Raw genomic sequence first — 21,832 nt, 5'->3', positions numbered from 1 at the left:
CTGAACCGTGACGGGATCTGGCGAGAGACTGAACCGTGACGGGATCTGGCGAGACTGAACCGTGACGGGATCTGGCGAGACTGAACCGTGACGGGATCTGGCGAGTCTGAACCGTGACGGGATCTGGCGAGAGACTGAACCGTGACGGGATCTGGCGAGACTGAACCGTGACGGGATCTGGCGAGAGACTGAACCGTGACGGGATCTGGCGAGACTGAACCGTGACGGGATCTGGCGAGACTGAACCGTGACGGGATCTGGCGAGTCTGAACCGTGACGGGATCTGGCGAGAGACTGAACCGTGACGGGATCTGGCGAGACTGAACCGTGACGGGATCTGGCGAGAGACTGAACCGTGACGGGAGCTGGCGAGAGACTGAACCGTGACGGGAGCTGGCGAGACTGAACCGTGATGGGAGCTGGCGAGTCTGAACCGTGACGGGATCTGGCGAGACTGAACCGTGACGGGATCTGGCGAGACTGAACCGTGACGGGATCTGGCGAGACTGAACCGTGACGGGAGCTGGCGAGACTGAACCGTGACGGGATCTGGCGAGACTGAACCGTGACGGGATCTGGCGAGACTGAACCGTGACGGGAGCTGGCGAGACTGAACCGTGACGGGATCTGGCGAGACTGAACCGTGACGGGATCTGGCGAGACTGAACCGTGACGGGATCTGGCGAGACTGAACCGTGACGGGATCTGGCGAGACTGAACCGTGACGGGATCTGGCGAGACTGAACCAGCCTTAGTCCTAATGGGTTGTTATCATAGCTATCAAAATCCAGTGTTCGGCATTTTGCGTACGTGAGTTTTTGTTGTAGATGTCTTAAAAAAAAAAAAAAAAAATTTGTATTGTGCTAATTAATTGAGATTTCTTACAGCTCTTACAGGTTGTTGGCCTTGTCTGTTTCGTTGCTTCTATTACTCTCCCCTTTTTTGTAAGTCGCTTTGGATAAAAGCGTCTGCTAAATGATTAAATGTAAATGTAAAATGTAAATGTAAACCGTGACGGGATCTGGCGAGTCTAAACCGTGACGGGATCTGGCGAGACTAAACCGTGACGGGATCTGGCGAGTCTAAACCGTGACGGGATCTGGCGAGACTGAACCGTGACGGGATCTGGCGAGACTGAACCGTGACGGGATCTGGCGAGTCTGAACCGTGACGGGATCTGGCGAGAGACTGAACCGTGACGGGATCTGGCGAGAGACTGAACCGTGACGGGATCTGGCGAGACTGAACCGTGACGGGAGCTGGCGAGACTGAACCGTGACGGGATCTGGCGAGACTGAACCGTGACGGGATCTGGCGAGACTGAACCGTGACGGGATCTGGCGAGACTGAACCGTGACGGGATCTGGCGAGAGACTGAACCGTGACGGGATCTGGCGAGAGACTGAACCGTGACGGGATCTGGCGAGACTGAACCGTGACGGGAGCTGGCGAGACTGAACCGTGACGGGATCTGGCGAGACTGAACCGTGACGGGATCTGGCGAGACTGAACCGTGACGGGATCTGGCGAGACTGAACCGTGACGGGATCTGACGAGACTGAACCGTGACGGGATCTGGCGAGACTGAACCGTGACGGGATCTGGCGAGTCTGAACCGTGACGGGATCTGGCGAGACTGAACCGTGACGGGATCTGGCGAGACTGAACCGTGACGGGATCTGGCGAGACTGAACCGTGACGGGATCTGGCGAGACTGAACCGTGACGGGAGCTGGCGAGACTGAACCGTGACGGGATCTGGCGAGACTGAACCGTGACGGGATCTGGCGAGACTGAACCGTGACGGGATCTGGCGAGACTGAACCGTGACGGGATCTGGCGAGACTGAACCGTGACGGGATCTGGCGAGACTGAACCAGCCTTAGTCCTAATGGGTTGTTATCATAGCTATCAAAATCCAGTGTTCGGCATTTTGCGTACGTGAGTTTTTGTTGTAGATGTCTTAAAAAAAAAAAAAAAAAATTTGTATTGTGCTAATTAATTGAGATTTCTTACAGCTCTTACAGGTTGTTGGCCTTGTCTGTTTCGTTGCTTCTATTACTCTCCCCTTTTTTGTAAGTCGCTTTGGATAAAAGCGTCTGCTAAATGATTAAATGTAAATGTAAAATGTAAATGTAAACCGTGACGGGATCTGGCGAGTCTAAACCGTGACGGGATCTGGCGAGACTAAACCGTGACGGGATCTGGCGAGTCTAAACCGTGACGGGATCTGGCGAGTCTAAACCGTGACGGGATCTGGCGAGTCTAAACCGTGACGGGATCTGGCGAGTCTAAACCGTGACGGGATCTGGCGAGACTGAACCGTGACGGGATCTGGCGAGACTGAACCGTGACGGGATCTGGCGAGTCTGAACCGTGACGGGATCTGGCGAGTCTGAACCGTGACGGGATCTGGCGAGTCTGAACCGTGACGGGATCTGGCGAGTCTGAACCGTGACGGGATCTGGCGAGTCTGAACCGTGACGGGATCTGGCGAGACTGAACCGTGACGGGATCTGGCGAGACTGAACCGTGACGGGATCTGGCGAGACTGAACCGTGACGGGATCTGGCGAGACTGAACCGTGACGGGATCTGGCGAGACTGAACCGTGACGGGATCTGGCGAGACTGAACCGTGACGGGATCTGGCGAGACTGAACCGTGACGGGATCTGGCGAGACTGAACCGTGACGGGATCTGGCGAGACTGAACCGTGACGGGATCTGGCGAGACTGAACCGTGACGGGATCTGGCGAGACTGAACCGTGACGGGATCTGGCGAGACTGAACCGTGACGGGATCTGGCGAGACTGAACCGTGACGGGATCTGGCGAGACTAAACCGTGACGGGATCTGGGGAGACTAAACCGTGACGGGATCTGGCGAGTCTAAACCGTGACGGGATCTGGCGAGACTAAACCGTGACGGGATCTGGCGAGTCTAAACCGTGACGGGATCTGGCGAGTCTAAACCGTGACGGGATCTGGCGAGTCTAAACCGTGACGGGATCTGGCGAGTCTAAACCGTGACGGGATCTGGCGAGTCTAAACCATGACGGGACCTGGCGAGTCTTAACCGTGACGGGATCTGGCGAGACTAAACCGTGACGGGATCTGGCGAGTCTAAACCGTGACGGGATCTGGCGAGTCTAAACCGTGACGGAATCTGGCGAGTCTAAACCGCGACGGGATCTGGCGAGTCTAAACCGTGACGGGATCTGGCGAGACTAAACCGTGACGGGATCTGGCGAGTCTAAACCGTGACGGGATCTGGCGAGTCTAAACCGTGACGGAATCTGGCGAGACTGAACCAGCCTTAGTCCTAATGGGTTGTTATCATAGCTATCAAAATCCAGTGTTCGGCATTTTGCGTACGTGAGTTTTTGTTGTAGATGTCTTAAAAAAAAAAAAAAAAAATTGTGTATTGTGCTAATTAATTGAGATTTCTTACAGCTCTTACAGGTTGTTGGCCTTGTCTGTTCCGTTGCTTCTATTACTCTCCCCTTTTTTGTAAGTCGCTTTGGATAAAACCGTCTGCTAAATGATTAAATGTAAATGTCAAATGTAAATGTAAACCGTGACGGGATCTGGCGAGTCTAAACCGTGACGGGATCTGGCGAGACTAAACCGTGACGGGATCTGGCGAGTCTTAACCGTGACGGGATCTGGCGAGACTAAACCGTGACGGGATCTGGCGAGTCTAAACCGTGACGGGATCTGGCGAGTCTAAACCGTGACGGGATCTGGCGAGTCTAAACCGTGACGGGATCTGGCGAGTCTAAACCGTGACGGGATCTGGCGAGTCTAAACCGTGACGGGATCTGGCGAATCTTAACCGTGACGGGATCTGGCGAGTCTAAACCGTGACGGGATCTGGCGAGACTAAACCGTGACGGGATCTGGCGAGACTAAACCGTGACGGGATCTGGCGAGTCTAAACCGTGACGGGATCTGGCGAGACTAAACCGTGACGGGATCTGGCGAGTCTGAACCGTGACGGGATCTGGCGAGACTGAACCGTGACGGGATCTGGCGAGACTGAACCGTGACGGGATCTGGTGAGACTGAACCGTGACGGGATCTGGCGAGACTGAACCGTGACGGGATCTGGCGAGACTGAACCGTGACGGGATCTGCCGAGACTGAACCGTGACGGGATCTGCCGAGACTGAACCGTGACGGGATCTGGCGAGACTAAACCGTGACGGGATCTGGCGAGACTAAACCGTGACGGGATCTGGTGAGTCTAAACCGTGACGGGATCTGGCGAGACTAAAATGTGACGGGATTTCTCGTCGAGGTATCGAGGATATTCGCATGACCTGGTCATGACGGAGTGTAAGGGTGAAGTTTATATATTACATCTGCACTCTAGTTTTGCTTTTATATTTTTATATATTTTTATATTATATTTTTAATTCAGGTGGCTAATCATAACAGTCGCTTCAATTCCATCAGCTCATCTGGAACGAGCTGTTTACAGCAGTGATCACGCGATGAGAAGACGAGTGTGTGTTACATGTGACGCGCTTGCATTGAGTGTGTGTTATGTGTGTGTGTAACATGTTAGTGGACAATACGCATGATCACGAAAGTGAAAGTAAAGGGGAACGCGCATTCAAACGCGACTGATACACGTTTGAAAGCGGCTCCCTGAGGCACGCAAATATCTCCCAATATGAAAGCTATCTAGTTGTAACCATCTCTTAGTTCTGTATCATGCTTGAAGAAAAAAGTGGTCTCTATTTGCACTTTGAATATTGAGGTTTGATTATGGTTATTGTTTGCACTTATATATCTATGATCAATTTGTAGGAAGGAGTTCAGTGAGGAGGTCAAAAGCTCACGTGCAGTTCTGAAGAGACGATCTTACAGGAGAGAATAAAGTACTGCTGTCTTTTACTGTAAATGATCATTCATACTCCGAAAATAGAAACGAAAAGACATTCATTACAAGATGATTAGTTAAAACATTTCAAATGCAGCTGCAAACTATTTTTAATTTCTAGTCATGTATTTTATCATTGTGGATTTCTTAAAAATACTATGTAAAACATCTTGTCTAGTCTCGTGAGATCAGTGTCTCGTCACACCCCTAGGACTTAATGAACTCATTTTGAGAAAATGTTAGATGCTAATTAACCCAAGAGTATTCCGACTCCTTTTCAAAGCTCGGGTCAACATTTAAACCCTGAAGAGTGCCACACTAGGAAACATGACCCTTAAGAAGTGCTCTGACAGTGAGTTTTACTAACTCTAGGGACTGATAAGGGCACAGAATGGGAAGACGGACCTAACCTATATTCAGATGAGATTAAATGCAGAAGCAGCTCAGTAAGTGTAACATGACGGCTAACCCAGTCCTGTCCGACTGAGGCATGTTTTCTGAATCTGATTTACCTGGATCGGATAAAGATTCGCACTCCAACATCATGACATCAGTAGATTTACTCATGGTACGACTTCTTACTAAAACCAATCAAAGAGTGACATTCAGAAAGAGACAATTAGATTAATATAAAACAATAAAAAGAAAAGCTCAGTGAAGGATATCTTGTCTTACAAATTGGAGAATCACACAAAATTGGAGGCATCCTGCGAGCTGCCATTGCTGAGAATAGAGAGAAAAGCAGATATAAGAATAACAGACACTGATAAAACACATGAAAACTAAATCACAACCCACTCACACCAAACCAGCTACTAACACACACACACACACACACACACACACACACACACACACACACACACACACACACACACACACACGGCTCAAATCAGTCTCAAGAGCCCCACAAACTGTAGAGTTGGTTGCATGACCATTCTTCATTTTCCAGTTTTTTTAGTGATTGTGTTTGATATGTTGTAATTAAAAATAGTTTTGTATTTTTATTTTACGTTGTTTATCTCACAGCACAAAACATCTCCTTTATATGAACATTTACAGAAAACTCAATACTTGAGTTCAGGATGGTCGTTGCTCTTTAGGACATAAGCTGATCTTCACAAGGTTCATGAACATATATAATTATAATATATATATATATATAAAATCATTATTGTTCCTATAACTGAATGCAGTGGTCAGGATTGGTCAGGGTTTCAGTCTCAGCGCTGGTTTTTAGGGTGTCTGTTAATATTTGTATGGGACTGTGAAAGTGTGTGTGGCATTTATATATTAAATACGCCTCAGTATGGGGTTTGATTATCTCTGGATCAGACAGGAAGCTGAAACTTTCACAGATATGCTGAGAGCGCGTCTGAGATTCTGCTGCTCACAGAGATAGAGCAGAAATCTGGAGAAAAGCTCGATTCACCTACTTGGAGAAATATACAGATGTAATAAACGCATAACAAATAACACAAATGTTCTACAGAACTTACATCAGTGTCCTATGTGGTCCTTCACCAGAGACATCATTGAAAAATAATTTCATTTATTTTTAATTAAATTACACAAAGACAGCCACTGCAGCTAAACCAGGTAAAATACAAATATTAAAAACTGTAGTTTTAGATTAGCGATACATAGAGGTCACTCAAAAAAAAGAAAATGAAGAAGTTTGAGCACTTGAGATGGACTGACACACATATGAGGCTAAAAGAAAAACAGTGTGTGTTATTTATTTATTAATTTTTTTAAAAACGGAACAAAAACCGCTGAATATAAATATAGTGATGTAATTTCTTACCGCACATCATCATAGGGGCACCACAGGCGGACCCTCTCATCATACCTGAAAAGAACTGAGTGTTATTGATGACCTGAGCACAACGATATTACACTCTTCTCTGACAGGAAACCTCCAGGGGACACAGAACAAGGATAAGGGATTAGGCCGGGATATCTTGGTGATCTTATCTCATAATTATATTTAAATCAAAGATAGTTACATATCTGGGCCCGTATTTATCAAACATCTTAGAATTACTCACAAGAACACCGCTGAGAATCGACTTAAGAGTAAAATAATTCTCGGCTCAAAGCTGCGCTTAAACGAGAGTTATCAAGCGTCCCGATCATACTTTAAGTGAAGAGTAGGAGTAAATCTGTCCGTCTTAGAGTCGATTTACCACACTCTGCTGCGCCACAGACGGGATTTAGGATGATGTCATAGGCATGAGCCAATCACTGAAGAGATGTGCTTATTTAAGAATATCCTCAGATTATTCACAGTGAATGGTGAAGTTCCTAAGAGGAGTTTACGTCCAACACACATTTGACAATAAAGAGTTTAAGAGAATAGATTATAATAGACACAACTGAAGTGAAAGATAAACATGTTTTCATCCATTTAATTATTTTTTTAACTGGTGTGCTGTTAAATGACCTGCCTATCTATAGCCTAGATTTTATATAATCAGCCACCATGGATTCCAAAAGAAAACCGACATGGCAGGAGGAAGAAGCGACCGCCACTGCTGCTGAATTACTCCAACTGTGTTTGTTTTTATTTTATTTTTTATAAAGCCCAACATTAACCAGCGCTGAAAAAGAAGATGTCTGCTCTGTCCGAGCGATACCGTTTGATTAACTCGACGTCAAACATTTCGAACACATTCTCCCTCTCCTGAAAGATTCGTCTCTGCCTCCTCAGCGCCCCTACTGGCCACTCCTGACCCCTGAGAGACCGCTCGAGCTCTTAAATAACTGCCAGAGGAAGAGGGATTCTAGCTTTAAGACATTTGATAACCTTCCTTTATACTGAAGTTTGAAAGCAGGAGCAAATGTCATCATTTCTCAGCACTTAAGACTAAAATAGCACTTTGAGAAGCTTGATAAATACGGGCCCTGCATTTGGGTGGGTTTCCAACATAAACGATGACTAATTCTGCTTGATAAAATAAGGCAGCCACACAACATCTGGTTGTTTGTTCCTTTTACCTGAATTTCTTTTAATTATAATGAGCATTTAACAACCAACACATTATACTAAAACCACAACAGTGCTAGTATCCTTCATAACCACACTTGTGCATCTGAGATCAAACATTAATCCATCTTGATCAAACTATGTATAAGTCTTTGCTTGTACAAACTCTAAGGGTACAAAGTCTTGCAAAGTCTTGCCCCCAGCACAATTGACTTTGTACACCGCCGCATGTGTCATTCCTATTTTGCACCGGCGCAAGGCGCGCTTTTCCCTCCACAGAAGCACGTCACTAATCTAGTGAATGAACTTGCGCTCCCTGGGCGGTTCAGCGCAAAAGAGGAGGCGTGTTCCGGCGCAAACAATCCCTGGAGCTATTCTGCTGTTCCATTAAACAGTTGCTCCACTGACCAGAAAAAACCTGGTCTAAAGTCAGCGGCGCGTTGTTCATTATGCTATTTTAAGGGCGCATGCTTGACCATAATGTATAGCGTGCACAACGCACACACACTTTGCTCATGAAATCTACACAGATGCAACAGTTATTTTTGCAAATCATAAATAGTTACACTAAAAAAATATGAACACATGAGATGACGGAAATCATTGTGGTGTGCCACGAAGATGTGAAAAAATAGGCATAAATCTAGCTTACAAATTATTCAGGCTAATTGTAGTAATGAAGGATCAGACCTGTTTGCCCAATAGTGGCAACACATATCTGTATATAAGGACATCTGACACATTGGTTTGTCCGTCAAGAACCAGGAAAAAAAATCGACTGAAAAACTAAAAAACTGTTTAACCGCCGCTATATTGGGTGTGTTTCTCCATCCCCATACCACACAACTCCTCTGTCTTTCACTGCTCTTCAAGAACATCAGTCTCCTCGGCTGTGAACCGCTCCTGGCGTGCGCCTGGTAAATACGCCATAATAATAGCGACCCGTAATGGAACTTGCGCAGCTGCTTTTAAAGGGAATGTTGGATGGCGCTCTGATTGGTTTATTCACGTTACGCCCAAACCACACCTATGAATAATGAATCTACTTCAGACCAACCCATTTTAGATTTGCGCCGGGCGCAAGAGCCATTTATCCCGCCGGGGAAATAACAACAGCGCCGAGACCCGCCAACAAAGTTACTTGCGCTTTGCGCTTTGACACTTTCAGATCGTTAAAATAGGGCCCTATATGTAGTGATGGGACATCTGAAGCGAGGCTCCGGAGCTTGTGTCGAGCAAAAAGGGGCGCTCCAGATGAAGCCCCGATTCGAGGCTTGTATCGTTTCCGTGAAAATCACGTGACGATGACAAACGAGGCCTCGTTTTCTGTTGAATACGTCATTGCTTCATTCGGAGTATCGCTTTCGGATAAAAGTGGTTCGAAACCTCGCGCCTCTTGTGGGGTTTGCAGTAGGCATTTGCATTGGTGTTGAGGTGTTGGTTGTATGTAGTAGCGATATCATTATATATCATAGCTTGTATTATATATTATATTACATTTTACTTAGTTTAGTAGATTATTAGAGTAAATTATAGTAGATTAATAGAGTAAATTAGCCTATATCTAGTTGTATATCTAGTAGTGTGTATACTACGTAATTATAATTATAATATATATTATATATATTTTTAACATGAATGTATAACCCGGGGACATAAAAGTTCCCCCAATTGAAGAATCACCCCTATATATATATATATATATATATATATATATATATATATATTAGTAGTAGGCCTAGTGTTATTATATATATATATATATATATATATATATATATATATATATATATATATATATATATATATATATATATATATATATTAGTAGTAGGCCTAGTGTTATTATATATATATATATATATATATATATATATATATATATATATATATATATATATATATTAGTAGTAGGCCTAGTGTTATTATATATATATATATATTAGTAGTAGGCCTAGTGTTATTATATATATATATATTATTGCTATTATTATTAATAATATTATTATAAGACTAGACTGTATTAGGGAAAGCTTTCCCATCCCTGTTGCAGTTTACTGTTCCACAATTCCAGTCCCATAAGCACTGCACTCACAATAATTTATTTACAATCATTCTGGCCATTCACTCATCACTAACCCAAAGAACTACTGAATAGTTGAACACAAAGTTGTGTGTTTGTGTGAGTTGTGTGTACATAGGTTAATACAAGCAGAGTAAAATACTTTATTAATACACAGGCAATAGAAAAAGGGTGTGCCCACACTATGATAATTTGGTTGCTCAGGATGAATAGATTTGTGTGCGATGCATTGCTTTGCACAGCAGGTGTCACTAGGGAGCACACTGTTTCATGAGGCTTCAGGTAAATGAACCTTTTGGTGAACCAATGGGCTGGAAAGCCTCAGTGGTTCAGGAAGCCTCATTTGGCCATCACTACCTATATGTGTAAGAGTCAAAGAAACCAGTCTTATCGGTGTTAAACACTGAAGGAGTTCAGAGGAGATATCGACTGAAGCTACTGACGTCCTTGAATCACAATGCTAGTCCGTATTGTAGAACGTCAAAGCAGTCCTCAATGCAAATCCATAGAAGAGAAGACAATTTGGTCAATTTAAGTCCGTGTCAAAAGCATCAATGAAGATTCCAGTTCCATCCTCAACATGATCATAGGCATCAAACATCCCGTAGACAAAAACACTTAGTTGAGAATGAAGCAATGCTTAAAGGGGGGGTGAAACACTCAGTTTCAGTCAGTGTCATGTCAATCTTGAGTACCTATAGAGTAGCATTGCATCCTGCATATCTCCGAAAAGTTTTTATTTTTTTAATAATTATATAAGAAAGATGCGCTGTTCCGAGTCTTTCCGAAAAAAGCCGAGCGGGTGGGGGCGTGTCGTGTGAGCGGAGCTAAATAATGACGTGTGCAGCAGCGCGCTGTGTGTTGAGTCGAGTGCATCCCTAACAGCGGAAAAAAACTTTATTCAAAATAAAAATATGGCTTTTAATCGGATACAGCCATACATCTATGATCCGGAATCAGACCCAGAGGCTGCAGTTGAACAGGAGCAGCAGCAAAAACGACTAGAGCAGGACGTCTGTATGTGGTACAAGTTATACACTAACTATATAATATGCTTAGCAGCTTGTGTTATTTACATATTTATACTTGAATTATATCGTCGTATTTTTGTCTTTGAAGGTGTACATGTGGGAAGTGCAGTTGTGCACGTGTGTTTGTGTGTTTACGCGTGGTTTGTGTAGACAGTAAGGTGACTAAAAGCAGTCTCACTCACCCTTCTAACGTTGGGACTGCTCCATCCTTCAGCATTAGGCGATTGGGAAAATTCGGCGTCGAGCTGGGCCTTGTTTATGAAACAGCGAACAGATATAAACATTCGCGCAACTCAGTTGCTGATCCGGAAAAGCAAATTACATCCACTGTTGCCTTAACGCGGGGTTTTTGGCGAATCTGTGCAGGACTGTCTTGGTCTGGCAACCAAAAACCCACTTTTTTGGTGACATTGTTATGTGCTATGTGTAATTGTCACCTGTCCAGCATCCTACAAGCCCCGCTTTGATGGGCGTAGGCTGTTGCTTTCGCTCTCTCCCTCGCTCTCTCTCTCTCTCTCTCTCTCTCTCTCTCTCTCTCTCTCTCTCTCTCTCTCTCTCCCTCTCTCTCTCTCACGCGCTTCCGGTAGAATTGTCCGTAAGGCCCATACAAGGAAATTCCGCCCCCACTAACGTCAATGGGGACGCATGATCTCAAAAAACTTGCCGAAACTTATGACTAACCGGAAGTAGTATTTTTGACAAAGAAATACTCCCATCAAACGTCCACCTTAACTTTTGAAACTTTGTCTATGTTTAGTATGGGATTCCAAGTCTTTAACAGTGTAAAAAGATCAGTATGCATGAAACAGCATTTCACCCCCCCTTTAAGGGTTCCTCAAATGCAGTAGATCAGCTCAAACACTGCTAACATGCACATGGGCACACAAACCAACCCCTAATCAATTCCTCTACTATCATTTATCCAGACTTACCTAAAGTTAATACTGCCCCCTACCAGGGAGGATCGCTACTACAGCTGCTCTTAACTCGTAGCAGGCTGAAGACTGATACAATCTTGTCATGTGTATGCAAACTGTAGTACACCGCTGTCATGTAAACGTACCTTGAAGACACACTCACACCAAGAACGATAACGAAAGATATCTGTATATTAGCGGATAAACTGAGCCAGGATCACAAAAAAATGTATCTCATTATCCTAGTTTTGTGAAATAGGCCTTAGATCCCGGAGAACCAGTGTCCGGCAGAGTCTATCTGCCCTGCTCTACACACACACACTCACACACATGCACGCACACACGCACGCACGCACACACGCACACACGCAAACACGCACGCACGCACGCACGCACGCACGCACGCACGCACACACATGCACACACACACGCATGCACGCACACGCACGCACACACACACACGCACACACGCACTCACACACTCACACACACACGCACACACGCACGCACGCACACGCACTCACACACTCACACACACACGCACACACGCATACACGCACTCACACACTCACATTCTCACACACACACACACTCACACACACACGCACAAACACACACGTGCACACACACACACACTCACACACACACGTGCACACACACACACTCACACACACGCGCACACACACACACACGCACACACGCACGCACTCTTACACACACACACACGCACACGCACACACGCATGCACGCACGCACACACACACACACACACACACACACACACACACACACAAGCACACACACACACACACACACACATTACCTGGGACTGACCAGCTCTAAATACACACGCACACACACACACACACACACACACCTTACCTGGGACTGACCAGCTCTAAATACACACACACGCACACACACACACACACTCACCCCGCACTGGCACACTCCTCTGCAGCAGTGGCCCCTTGACGGCCTGTTTGCTGTGTTTATTGATGGCGATGAAGGCGGTGTGAGTGCTGCTGACTCCGGCCTGAACACTGAGCTCCAGGATGCGGCTCCGGAGGGCCTCTGCTCCTGCTCCACCGACCCGCTCCTCCAGCTCCAGACAGCGGATCGCAGACCGCGCTGCCAGCCGGTGGATCGTCCGTCTGCAGAACACACACACACACACACACACCTGTGAACACCCAATCCATATGCTGGCCCTAATGAGAGCACAGGTCGGACCAGCTGGAGTTTGTTTATTAAGCGAGCAGGGCAACCACCCAGTAGAGCATTACAATAATCTAGCCTTGAGCTCATGAACGCATCGACTAACTGTTCAGCATTTTGCATTGAAAGCATGTGCCGTAATTTAGACATATTTGTAAGATGGTAGAATGCGGTTTAACAGATGCTAGAAACGTGGCTTTCAAATGAAAGATTGGTTTTGTTTTACAAACCCGATTCCAATAAAGTTAGAACAAATTATGAATAAAAACAGAATTCAATGATGTGGAAGTTTCAAATTTCATTTTATTCAGAATACAAAATATCAAATGTTTAAACTGAGAAAATGTGTAATTTTAAGGGGAAAATAAGTTGATTTTAAATTTCATGGCATCAACACATCTCAGTAAAGTTGTGCCATGGCCATGTTTCCCCCTGTGTGTCATCCCCTCTTCTTTTATATCAGTCTGCAAACGTCTGGGGACTGAGGAGACGAGCTGCTCAAGTTTAGGAATAGGAATGTTGTCCCATTCTTGTCTAACACAGGCTTCTAGCTGCTCAACTGTCTTAGGTCTTCTTTATCGCATCTTCCTCTTTATGATGTGCCAAATGTTTTCTAATGGTGAAAGATCTGGACTGCAGGCTGGCCATTTCAGTGCCGGATCCTTCTTCAGCGCAGCCATGATGCTGTAATTGATGCAGTGTGTGGTCTGGCATTGTCATGTTGGAGAATGTAAGGTCTTCCCTGAAAGAGACGCCGTCTGGATGGAGCAGATGTTGTTCTAGAACTTGGATAGACCTTTCAGCATTGATGGCCTTTCCAGATGTGTAAGCTGCCCATGCCACACACACTCATGAACCCCAGACCATCAGAGATCAGCTTCTGAACTGAGCGCTGAGAACAGCTTGGGTTGTCCTTGTCCTCTTTAGTCCGGATGGCGTCCCAGTTTTCCAAAAAGAACTTCACATTTTGATTCGTCTGACCCCAGATAAGTTTTCCACTCTGCCACAGTCCATTTTAAATGAGCCTTGGCCCAGAGGAGACGCCTGCGCTTCTGGATCATGTTTAGATATGGCTTCTTCTTTGACCTGTAGAGTTTTAGCCGGCGACGGCCAATGGCACGGTGGATTGTGTTCACCAATGTTTTCTGGAAGTATTCCTGAGCCCATGTTGTGATGTCCATTACAGTAGCATTCCTGTATGTGATGCAGTGCCGTCTGAGGCTGAAGATCACAGGCATCCAGTTTGGTTTTGACCCTTGACCCTTACACACAGAGATTGGTCCAGATTCTCTGAATCTTTGGATGATATTATGCGCTGTAGATGATGATAACTTCAAACTCTTTGCAGTGTTTCTCTGAGAAACTCCTTTCTGATATTGCTACACTATTGTCCGCCGCAGCATTGGGGGAATTGGTGATCCTCTGCCCATCTTGGCTTCTGAGAGACGCTGCCACTCTGAGAGGCTCTTATATACCCAATCATGTTGCCAGTTGACCTAATAAGCTGCAGATTGGTCCTCCAGCTGTTCCTTATGTGTACATTTAACTTCTCCGGCCTCTTATTGCTACCTGTCCCAACTTTTTAGGAATGTGTAGCTCTCATGAAATCCAAAATGAGCCGATATTTGGCATGACATTTCAAAATGTCCCACTTTCAACATTTTATATGTTATCTATATTCTATTGTGAATAAAATATAAGTTTATGAGATTTGTAAACTATTGCATTCCTTTTTTATTTTAATTATTAATTATTTAATTATTTTAAAATAATTAATTATTTTTTGGAATCGGGTTTGTATTATGTGCGCGTGGCTGTCGTCCGCGAGGGGCTGCCCGCGTTCCTTTCGTTTTGTTTATTTATTTAAGTCTATTAAATATTCGCCGGTTCCCGCCTCCTTCTTCCCATAACAACAAACTGTGTTACAACATGTTTAGCCAATTCTTCCTCTGTCCCCAATGTAATATAAACCTGAGATCACCACCCAGCAAGTTTGTACAGTGTAAAATCCATTACGCCAATGGAAAAAGTGTGTGTGTGTGTGTGTGTGTGTGTTACCCTGTGTCTTCCGTTGGTTTCAGAGTAAACTGGAGCTGGTTGGTCACTGGTTGATCTTTCAGTCTGTATTTCACAGTTACTGCTCCTTCTGTCTTTCCTGAGCTCTGTGATGAGGGAGGAACAGAAAGTATCGTGAGCATTTGATGATTTTACACTCCTCAGCAAGCTTCTAATACGGGCCAGTGTCGCGTCACATCTGGGTTAGGCAGCGTAGAACTTTCACAGAACCACACAAATCATTGACATGTTGCATTTGGTCTCCAAATGCCCTTTAAATTAGACTAAATTAAAATGCTTTGACCTGTCCCTTCAGCTGAGCGTAGATGATCGCCCTCTGACCCTGGAACAGGAAACTGATGGGTGGGGACAGCACGTCCACCGTAACGCCCTCAGGAACGCTCCAGTCCACAGAGATATTATCCACAGCCGGCTGGAGAGCAAACCGGAGCGACTGCATCACCTGACAGAGGAGGACAGGAGAGAGGGATGAAGACAAAGGACAAGAGAGAGGGATGAAGACTAACCCTGAGCATCTGGAGCTGGTTCTGTCCACAGCAGATCTTACTTTGGGCTGCATGCGTTCAGTGCCGGTGATGAACTGAGCATGACCAGAACCTTCTCTGGCCATTCCTGTGATGAGAGCCGTACTCGCACCCTCACCAATCCCGAAGGAGAAACACCTGAAACACATGAGCGTCTGATGAACTAAACCTGACCCATATCAGAAGGAGGAGGAGTGAGACGTGTGCGCAAGTACACACACACACACACACACACACCACGCACGCACACACACACGCACACGCACCTGTGAGAGTTAGCGTGGCTTTTCACCAGGTCCAGCAGCTCTTTAGTGTTCCACACCTCTCCATCAGTGAAGATGAACAGCTGAGAGAGAGAGAGAGAGAGAGAGAGAGAGAGAGAGAGAGAGAGAGTCAGTGTCAGGCTGAGGAAAACACTTTATCGATGATGGGTGATGATGATGATCAGAGAGAGTGTGTGAAGTTTGTCTGTACCTGTCGAGGGTGATCCGGGAAGCAGGGCTGGCTGTAGATGTGTTTCAGAGGCTGGAGGATCTCAGTGCCGCCCATGTCTGCATTCATGTCCTTTACTCTCTTTAGAGCCTCTTCCATCGTAGCCTCGCTGTACACAACACTCTGACTGCAACGACACACACACACACTCTCACACAACCACCACTAACCACATGAGATCATTCCTCATGAACAACTAACATATGATGTTGTATTACCAAAGTTTGGGAGGAGCACGTTTAGATAAGTAAGAATGGACAGCACTCAGCAATCAACAATATATATAATGTGACATTAGAATGAGGTGGCGTTCACTCCGGTCAGTGGAGGTGTTTCTGCTGGTCTGGAGCTTTGTTGTCCCCAATGTCTGCTGCTTGACCTTGTTCTTATGAACCGCCCGTCTTTGAAATTATAAGGATGGCAGCAACCCGAAGCTCACTGTATCCCTCTGCCAGTAAAGCCAGAATTGAACCCTTCTTTTCCTCACTCAAAACTTTCCTTTTCAGCTTTTTTGGCGTGGTCAACAGTTATTTTTTTATTCCACTTATGAGGTATTATTTGAGGTTCTACTGGCACTGTTTTTGCCATCCAGCTGGTCCTACTGCAAGAGGATAGTGAAGACCACAGAACTGTTAGTTACTTTTCCTTATTAAATAAGATTTTGTTCAGGTGATCACCTAATCAGCACCTCTTCCAGTGGAATGAGGTGAGCCTGTGTTGGAATTCAACAGACACTGGAATGGAATGGCTTGTAGAGATGGGCGTAAACTTGAAGCCATGCGTCTCTAAGCCCTACTCTATAGCCACAGTATATAATTTGTGATTTCTGTAATTTTGTCTGGCCCAATCAATCGTTTAGTAAACGGCACTTTTTCTGTCTGGATCCAGAGCATAATAAACATGCAACTTGTTCATTATCATTATCTGGGAAACGTTTGATTTCTATGACAGTTAAATGAATATAGCCTTTTATTAGACTATTGGTATTGACTGGTTTGAGGTCCTTTTGGTATAGGAAAGGGACATGGCCTCAAACGCACCATAATGCAGGAAATGCACATCTATGAAATCATTTTTTTCTAGCGGAGAACACCCAGACCCCCCGCAAAATAATTTCCCCACCTATCATATTTTGCCTTAGCCGCTACTGACCCACCCACTTTTTATTTGCTTCCGACGCCCATACTTGTAGAGATGATGATTTAAGAAAATATTGCAGTGGCCTCTTAATTTTTCCAGACCTGTATATTCAGCAGTCTCAGCTCAATCCGTTGCCAGTCTATCAGCATCCCTCCACCACCCCTTCTCCACACTTCTAGTCCTAACCGAGCTCCGAGCCCACCCCCTCGGACAGCAGATAATCATTCAGCTTTACTCCCGCTAACTGTATGTAAGTGTGAACGGGTTACTGACGGGAAGAAGGACTCGAAGTGCGAGCCGAATCCGTAGATGTTGAAGTAGCATCCCATGGGAAGACTCTTCAGCAGCAGCAGCAGCGTGTCCTAGAGAAGCACATGTGCAGTGAGTGCAGTAACTCAATCCGTCCCTCCCGTTTTTCTGCCATCGCTGAGTACACTCAAAATCAGCAGAATGTCGCATTTGTTTGCAATCCTGCATAATTTGTCATTTCACCGTGAAATAATCACCAAAAATTATTTGGTCACACTTTATTTTAGGGTTCAGTTATTAACTATTAACTAGTTGCTGATGATCATGATTATTACTAGGATATTGTCTGTTTATTAGCACTTATAAAGCTCATATTAATGCCTTATTCTGCATGAGCTTATTCTACATCTCTTAATCTGACCCAATACCTAAACTTAAACGCTACAAAACTACCTTACTAACTATTAATAAGCAGTAAATTAGGAGTTTATTGAGGTAAAAGTCGTAGTTAATAGTGAATATGTGTTCCCCATACTAAAGTGTTACCAATAATTGAATTTTTTTTTTAAATGTGTTTGCATTGTGGCGCATGTGCGGTACGCGATCTTTGTGAAAGCCAAAGTGAATCTTTCTCATCTGCCGTTTCACATATAAGTGCCAAGGACTGGGCGAATTGATTACTTAAGATGAATAAATGACCAAATAAAGGTATGATATATGCGATAACACTAAAACAGAGTTAATAAACGCACTGTGTCAAGCCGAATTCGCTTCTGACACACGGGCCGATGTCTGAGGATGCGCTCGCGAGGACAGATATCTGCTCTGTGTATAGCCTTAATGCCCTTGAACAATCAAAATCAAATACACACATGATTATGCCTAAATGTGCGTCTTGTCTTGAGTCTCAAGAGTCTCGAGCTGGGGACACTAAAATGATGATCCAACTTATTCTACTAAATATGCAAGTAAAATGTATTAATTAGGTCTTATTTAATTCTATAAACTATAATACTGATCTGCCAACATTGTCTCTCTCTGATGAATTAAAATAAGCTGATAACATCACTGTTTACTCCAGAACGACTGTACAGCCAAATCTAATTCTGCTGCAGTATTGTCCTGTTTAACACTGAAGCTGCTCTGACACAATCGGCGTTGTAAAAGCACTGCATAAATAAAGTTGATTGATTGAATAAGTTTGGGACGTGTGACAGTATTGGGTCCGTGTATTACTGTAGTGTCACGGTTCATGGATTCCCTGTCTCACTCTTGGGTGCGTGTTGAATGTAGGTGAGGGCGGAGCCTGGGATTGGCTCATCACGCACCTGTGGCTGATCACCTGCACCAGCTGCAACTCATCACCTTCACCCTATTTAGTCTCTCTGTTTCTCTCTTGTCTTTGTCAGAGCGTTGTTGGATGTTTCCCCTTGTGTCTCCGTGTTGGTTGTCGTTTCCCCCTTCCGTGAAACGCTGGATCCCTTCCCGGATTACCTGTACCGACCTCCCGAGTCACAGCTGCTCACAGCCTGCCCGTGTCGCCAACAGAGCCTCTCTCACTGCTCCGTCTTATCCGGACTTCATCAGTGTTCTGAGTTTTGACTTCTGTGACACATTCTGTCAAATAAACTGAATTACTTGCAATTGAATCCTGCCTCTGTGAATCCGTTACAGAACGCTCTGACCAACCATGGATTCAGCGAGTATCAATGCCCTACTGACCAGCAGCAACGAGAGACTGGACCAGCAGGAGGCGAACTTAACTGCCACAGGACAGGCAGTACACACCTTGGTGGCACGGGTGGCCGAGCTGACCCAACAGATGCAGCAACTCGTCGGTCCCACTGTGCCCGACCCACCGCCGATTCCCCACACACCATCCGCATCGCAGCAACCGGAACCACGTCTGCCTACCCCCGAGAGTTATGCCGGTGAGAGCAATTATTGCAGAGCCTTCCTTACCAAGTGTTCCTTGTTTTTCGCTCTTCAACCGCAGACTTTCAACACGGAAAGATCCAAGGTGGCATTCGTCCTCACCCTGCTCTCCGGACGAGCCGCACTTTGGGGAACGGCGGTGTGGGAAAATCAACATCCATGCTGCTCCTTGTTTCAGACGCTGGCGGCGGAGATGAGAAGGGTGTTTGACCGAGCGGTGACCGGAAGAGAAGCGGCACGTCAACTCGCAGAGCTCCGTCAAGGTAACCGCTCGGTCTCAGATTATTCCATCGAGTTCCGCACCCTGGCCGCCGAGTGCAAGTGGAACGAGGAGGCACAGTGGGACATGTTCCTGCATGGGCTGGCTGACCGCATCCAGAAGGAGATCTTTACCATCGACCTTCCGGAGAAGATCGACGGTCTCATCGATCTTGCGTTGAGGGTGGACGCTCGTCTAAGTCGGCTGAGGTCCAGGATGGAGCCTCAGCATGGGAGTGTCGAATGCCCTCAGGCCAGCGCTACGGATGCGGTCAGCTACACCTTCAACCCGGAGCCCATGCAGGTGGGTCGAGCTCGGCTCTCCCGGGAGGAGAAGGCGAGACGGAGATCCCGTGGTCTTTGCCTGTACTGCGGCAGGAACGGACACCTGCTAGACTCCTGCCCGGTAAAAGACCACGCCCGGCGGTAAAAGGAAGGCTACTGTCGGGCGGGATCTCCGTGGAAAGGACCTCATCCTCCACTCTCCTCCCGGTGAGATTGCTGTGGGCAGCTCAGGATTATTCCAGCCTCGCCCTCCTCGAGCGGAAGGTAACTTCATTGACTCTGCCCTGGCTCATAAACTCAACATACCCACCATTGCACTCAAGAACACCATTTCTGTCAACGCACTCAACGGACAAATTCTCCCTGACATTTCATTCACTACTGAACCACTTACACTGATCACTTCCGGCAACCACACTGAACGCATTTCATTTTTCATCCTGGACTCCCCTTTGGCTCCCGTTGTCCTCGGTCACCCTTGGCTGGAGTTACACAATCCAAGGGTTGACTGGGGACAAAACTCTGTGTCTGCGTGGAGTGATAAATGTTATGAGTCTTGTTTGGTGTCTGCTTGTTCGTCTGTGTCTCGTTCTGTTTTTCAGAGTGAGACGGTGAATCTGTCTAACGTGCTTCCGGAGTACCTCGACCTGAAGGAAGTGTTCAGTAAGTCCCGAGCTGCTTCTCTTCCTCCGCATCGTCCCTATGACTGTGCTATAGATTTACTCCCAGGTAAGTCTCCGCCTAAGGGCAAACTATACTCTCTTTCTATTCCAGAGAGGGAGGCCATGGAGAAATATATTTCTGATACTCTAGCCTCCAAATTCATCCGCCCTTCCTCTTCTCCAGCGGGGGCGGGGTTCTTCTTCGTGGGGAAGAAGGATGGTTCTCTGCGACCTTGCATTGATTACCGAGGGCTGAATAACATCACGGTAAAGAATACCTATCCTTTGCCGTTGATGTCTTCAGCTTTCGAGAGGTTACAGGGAGCATCCGTCTTCACGAAGTTGGACTTACGTAACGCTTATCATTTGGTTCGCATCAGGGAGGGGGATGAATGGAAAACCGCATTTAACACCCCCAGGGGGCATTTTGAATATTTGGTCATGCCTTTCGGCCTTTCCAACTCCACAGCGGTTTTCCAGGCACTCGTCAATGATGTGTTGAGAGACATGGTCGACCAATTCATATATGTCTACCTGGATGACATTTTGATTTTTTCTTCGTCTCTCCAGGAACATGTTCAACACGTCAGACGAGTGCTTCAGAGGTTGCTAGAGAATGGGCTTTTTGTCAAGGCGGAGAAATGCGCTTTTCATGCACAGTCTGTTCCTTTTTTAGGGTACATCGTGTCATTGGAGGGAATGCGCATGGATCCCGACAAGGTTAAGGCTGTGATGGATTGGCCAAGTCCAGATTCCCGTAAGGCCCTACAGAGGTTTCTGGGGTTTGCCAATTTCTATCGGCGTTTTATTCGCAATTTCAGCCAACTAGCCACACCTCTGACTGCCTTGACCTCTCCCCGAACGACGTTCAGGTGGTCCGATACAGCCGAGGCTGTATTCGCCAAACTGAAAAGCCGCTTTGTTTCGGCTCCCATCTTAGTCGCCCCTGATTCCACACGTCAGTTCGTGGTAGAGGTCGACGCGTCAGAGGTGGGGGTAGGAGCGGTTCTTTCACAGCGCTCTCCCTCAGATGACAAGATGCACCCGTGCGCGTTTTTCTCCCATCGTCTTTCTCCTGCCGAACGC

At 46.0% G+C, this 21,832-nt stretch overlaps 1 protein-coding gene across 3 annotated transcripts in view; it reads right to left on the bottom strand.

The window, feature by feature from the left end:
• Positions 1-21,832, bottom strand: part of LOC137044646 (von Willebrand factor A domain-containing protein 5A-like) — a 49,653-nt gene that overhangs the window by 2,930 nt on the left and 24,891 nt on the right. For all 3 annotated transcript variants that reach the window (XM_067420841.1, XM_067420843.1, XM_067420842.1), the window contains exons 8-17: positions 17,631-17,719; positions 16,200-16,344; positions 15,992-16,071; positions 15,749-15,863; positions 15,485-15,643; positions 15,184-15,287; positions 12,844-13,061; positions 6,695-6,739; positions 5,563-5,610; positions 5,400-5,468 (exon numbers count right to left, since the gene is read on the bottom strand). In XM_067420841.1, the coding sequence (XP_067276942.1) occupies positions 5,400-5,468; positions 5,563-5,610; positions 6,695-6,739; positions 12,844-13,061; positions 15,184-15,287; positions 15,485-15,643; positions 15,749-15,863; positions 15,992-16,071; positions 16,200-16,344; positions 17,631-17,719 (1,072 nt within the window). The remainder of the gene's footprint in view (positions 1-5,399; positions 5,469-5,562; positions 5,611-6,694; positions 6,740-12,843; positions 13,062-15,183; positions 15,288-15,484; positions 15,644-15,748; positions 15,864-15,991; positions 16,072-16,199; positions 16,345-17,630; positions 17,720-21,832) is intronic.

This window comes from Pseudorasbora parva, chromosome 17 (genome assembly GCF_024679245.1).
Source record: "Pseudorasbora parva isolate DD20220531a chromosome 17, ASM2467924v1, whole genome shotgun sequence".
Classification (NCBI taxonomy): Eukaryota; Metazoa; Chordata; class Actinopteri; order Cypriniformes; family Gobionidae; genus Pseudorasbora; species Pseudorasbora parva.
This window is presented reverse-complemented; position numbering and strand designations above follow the sequence as displayed.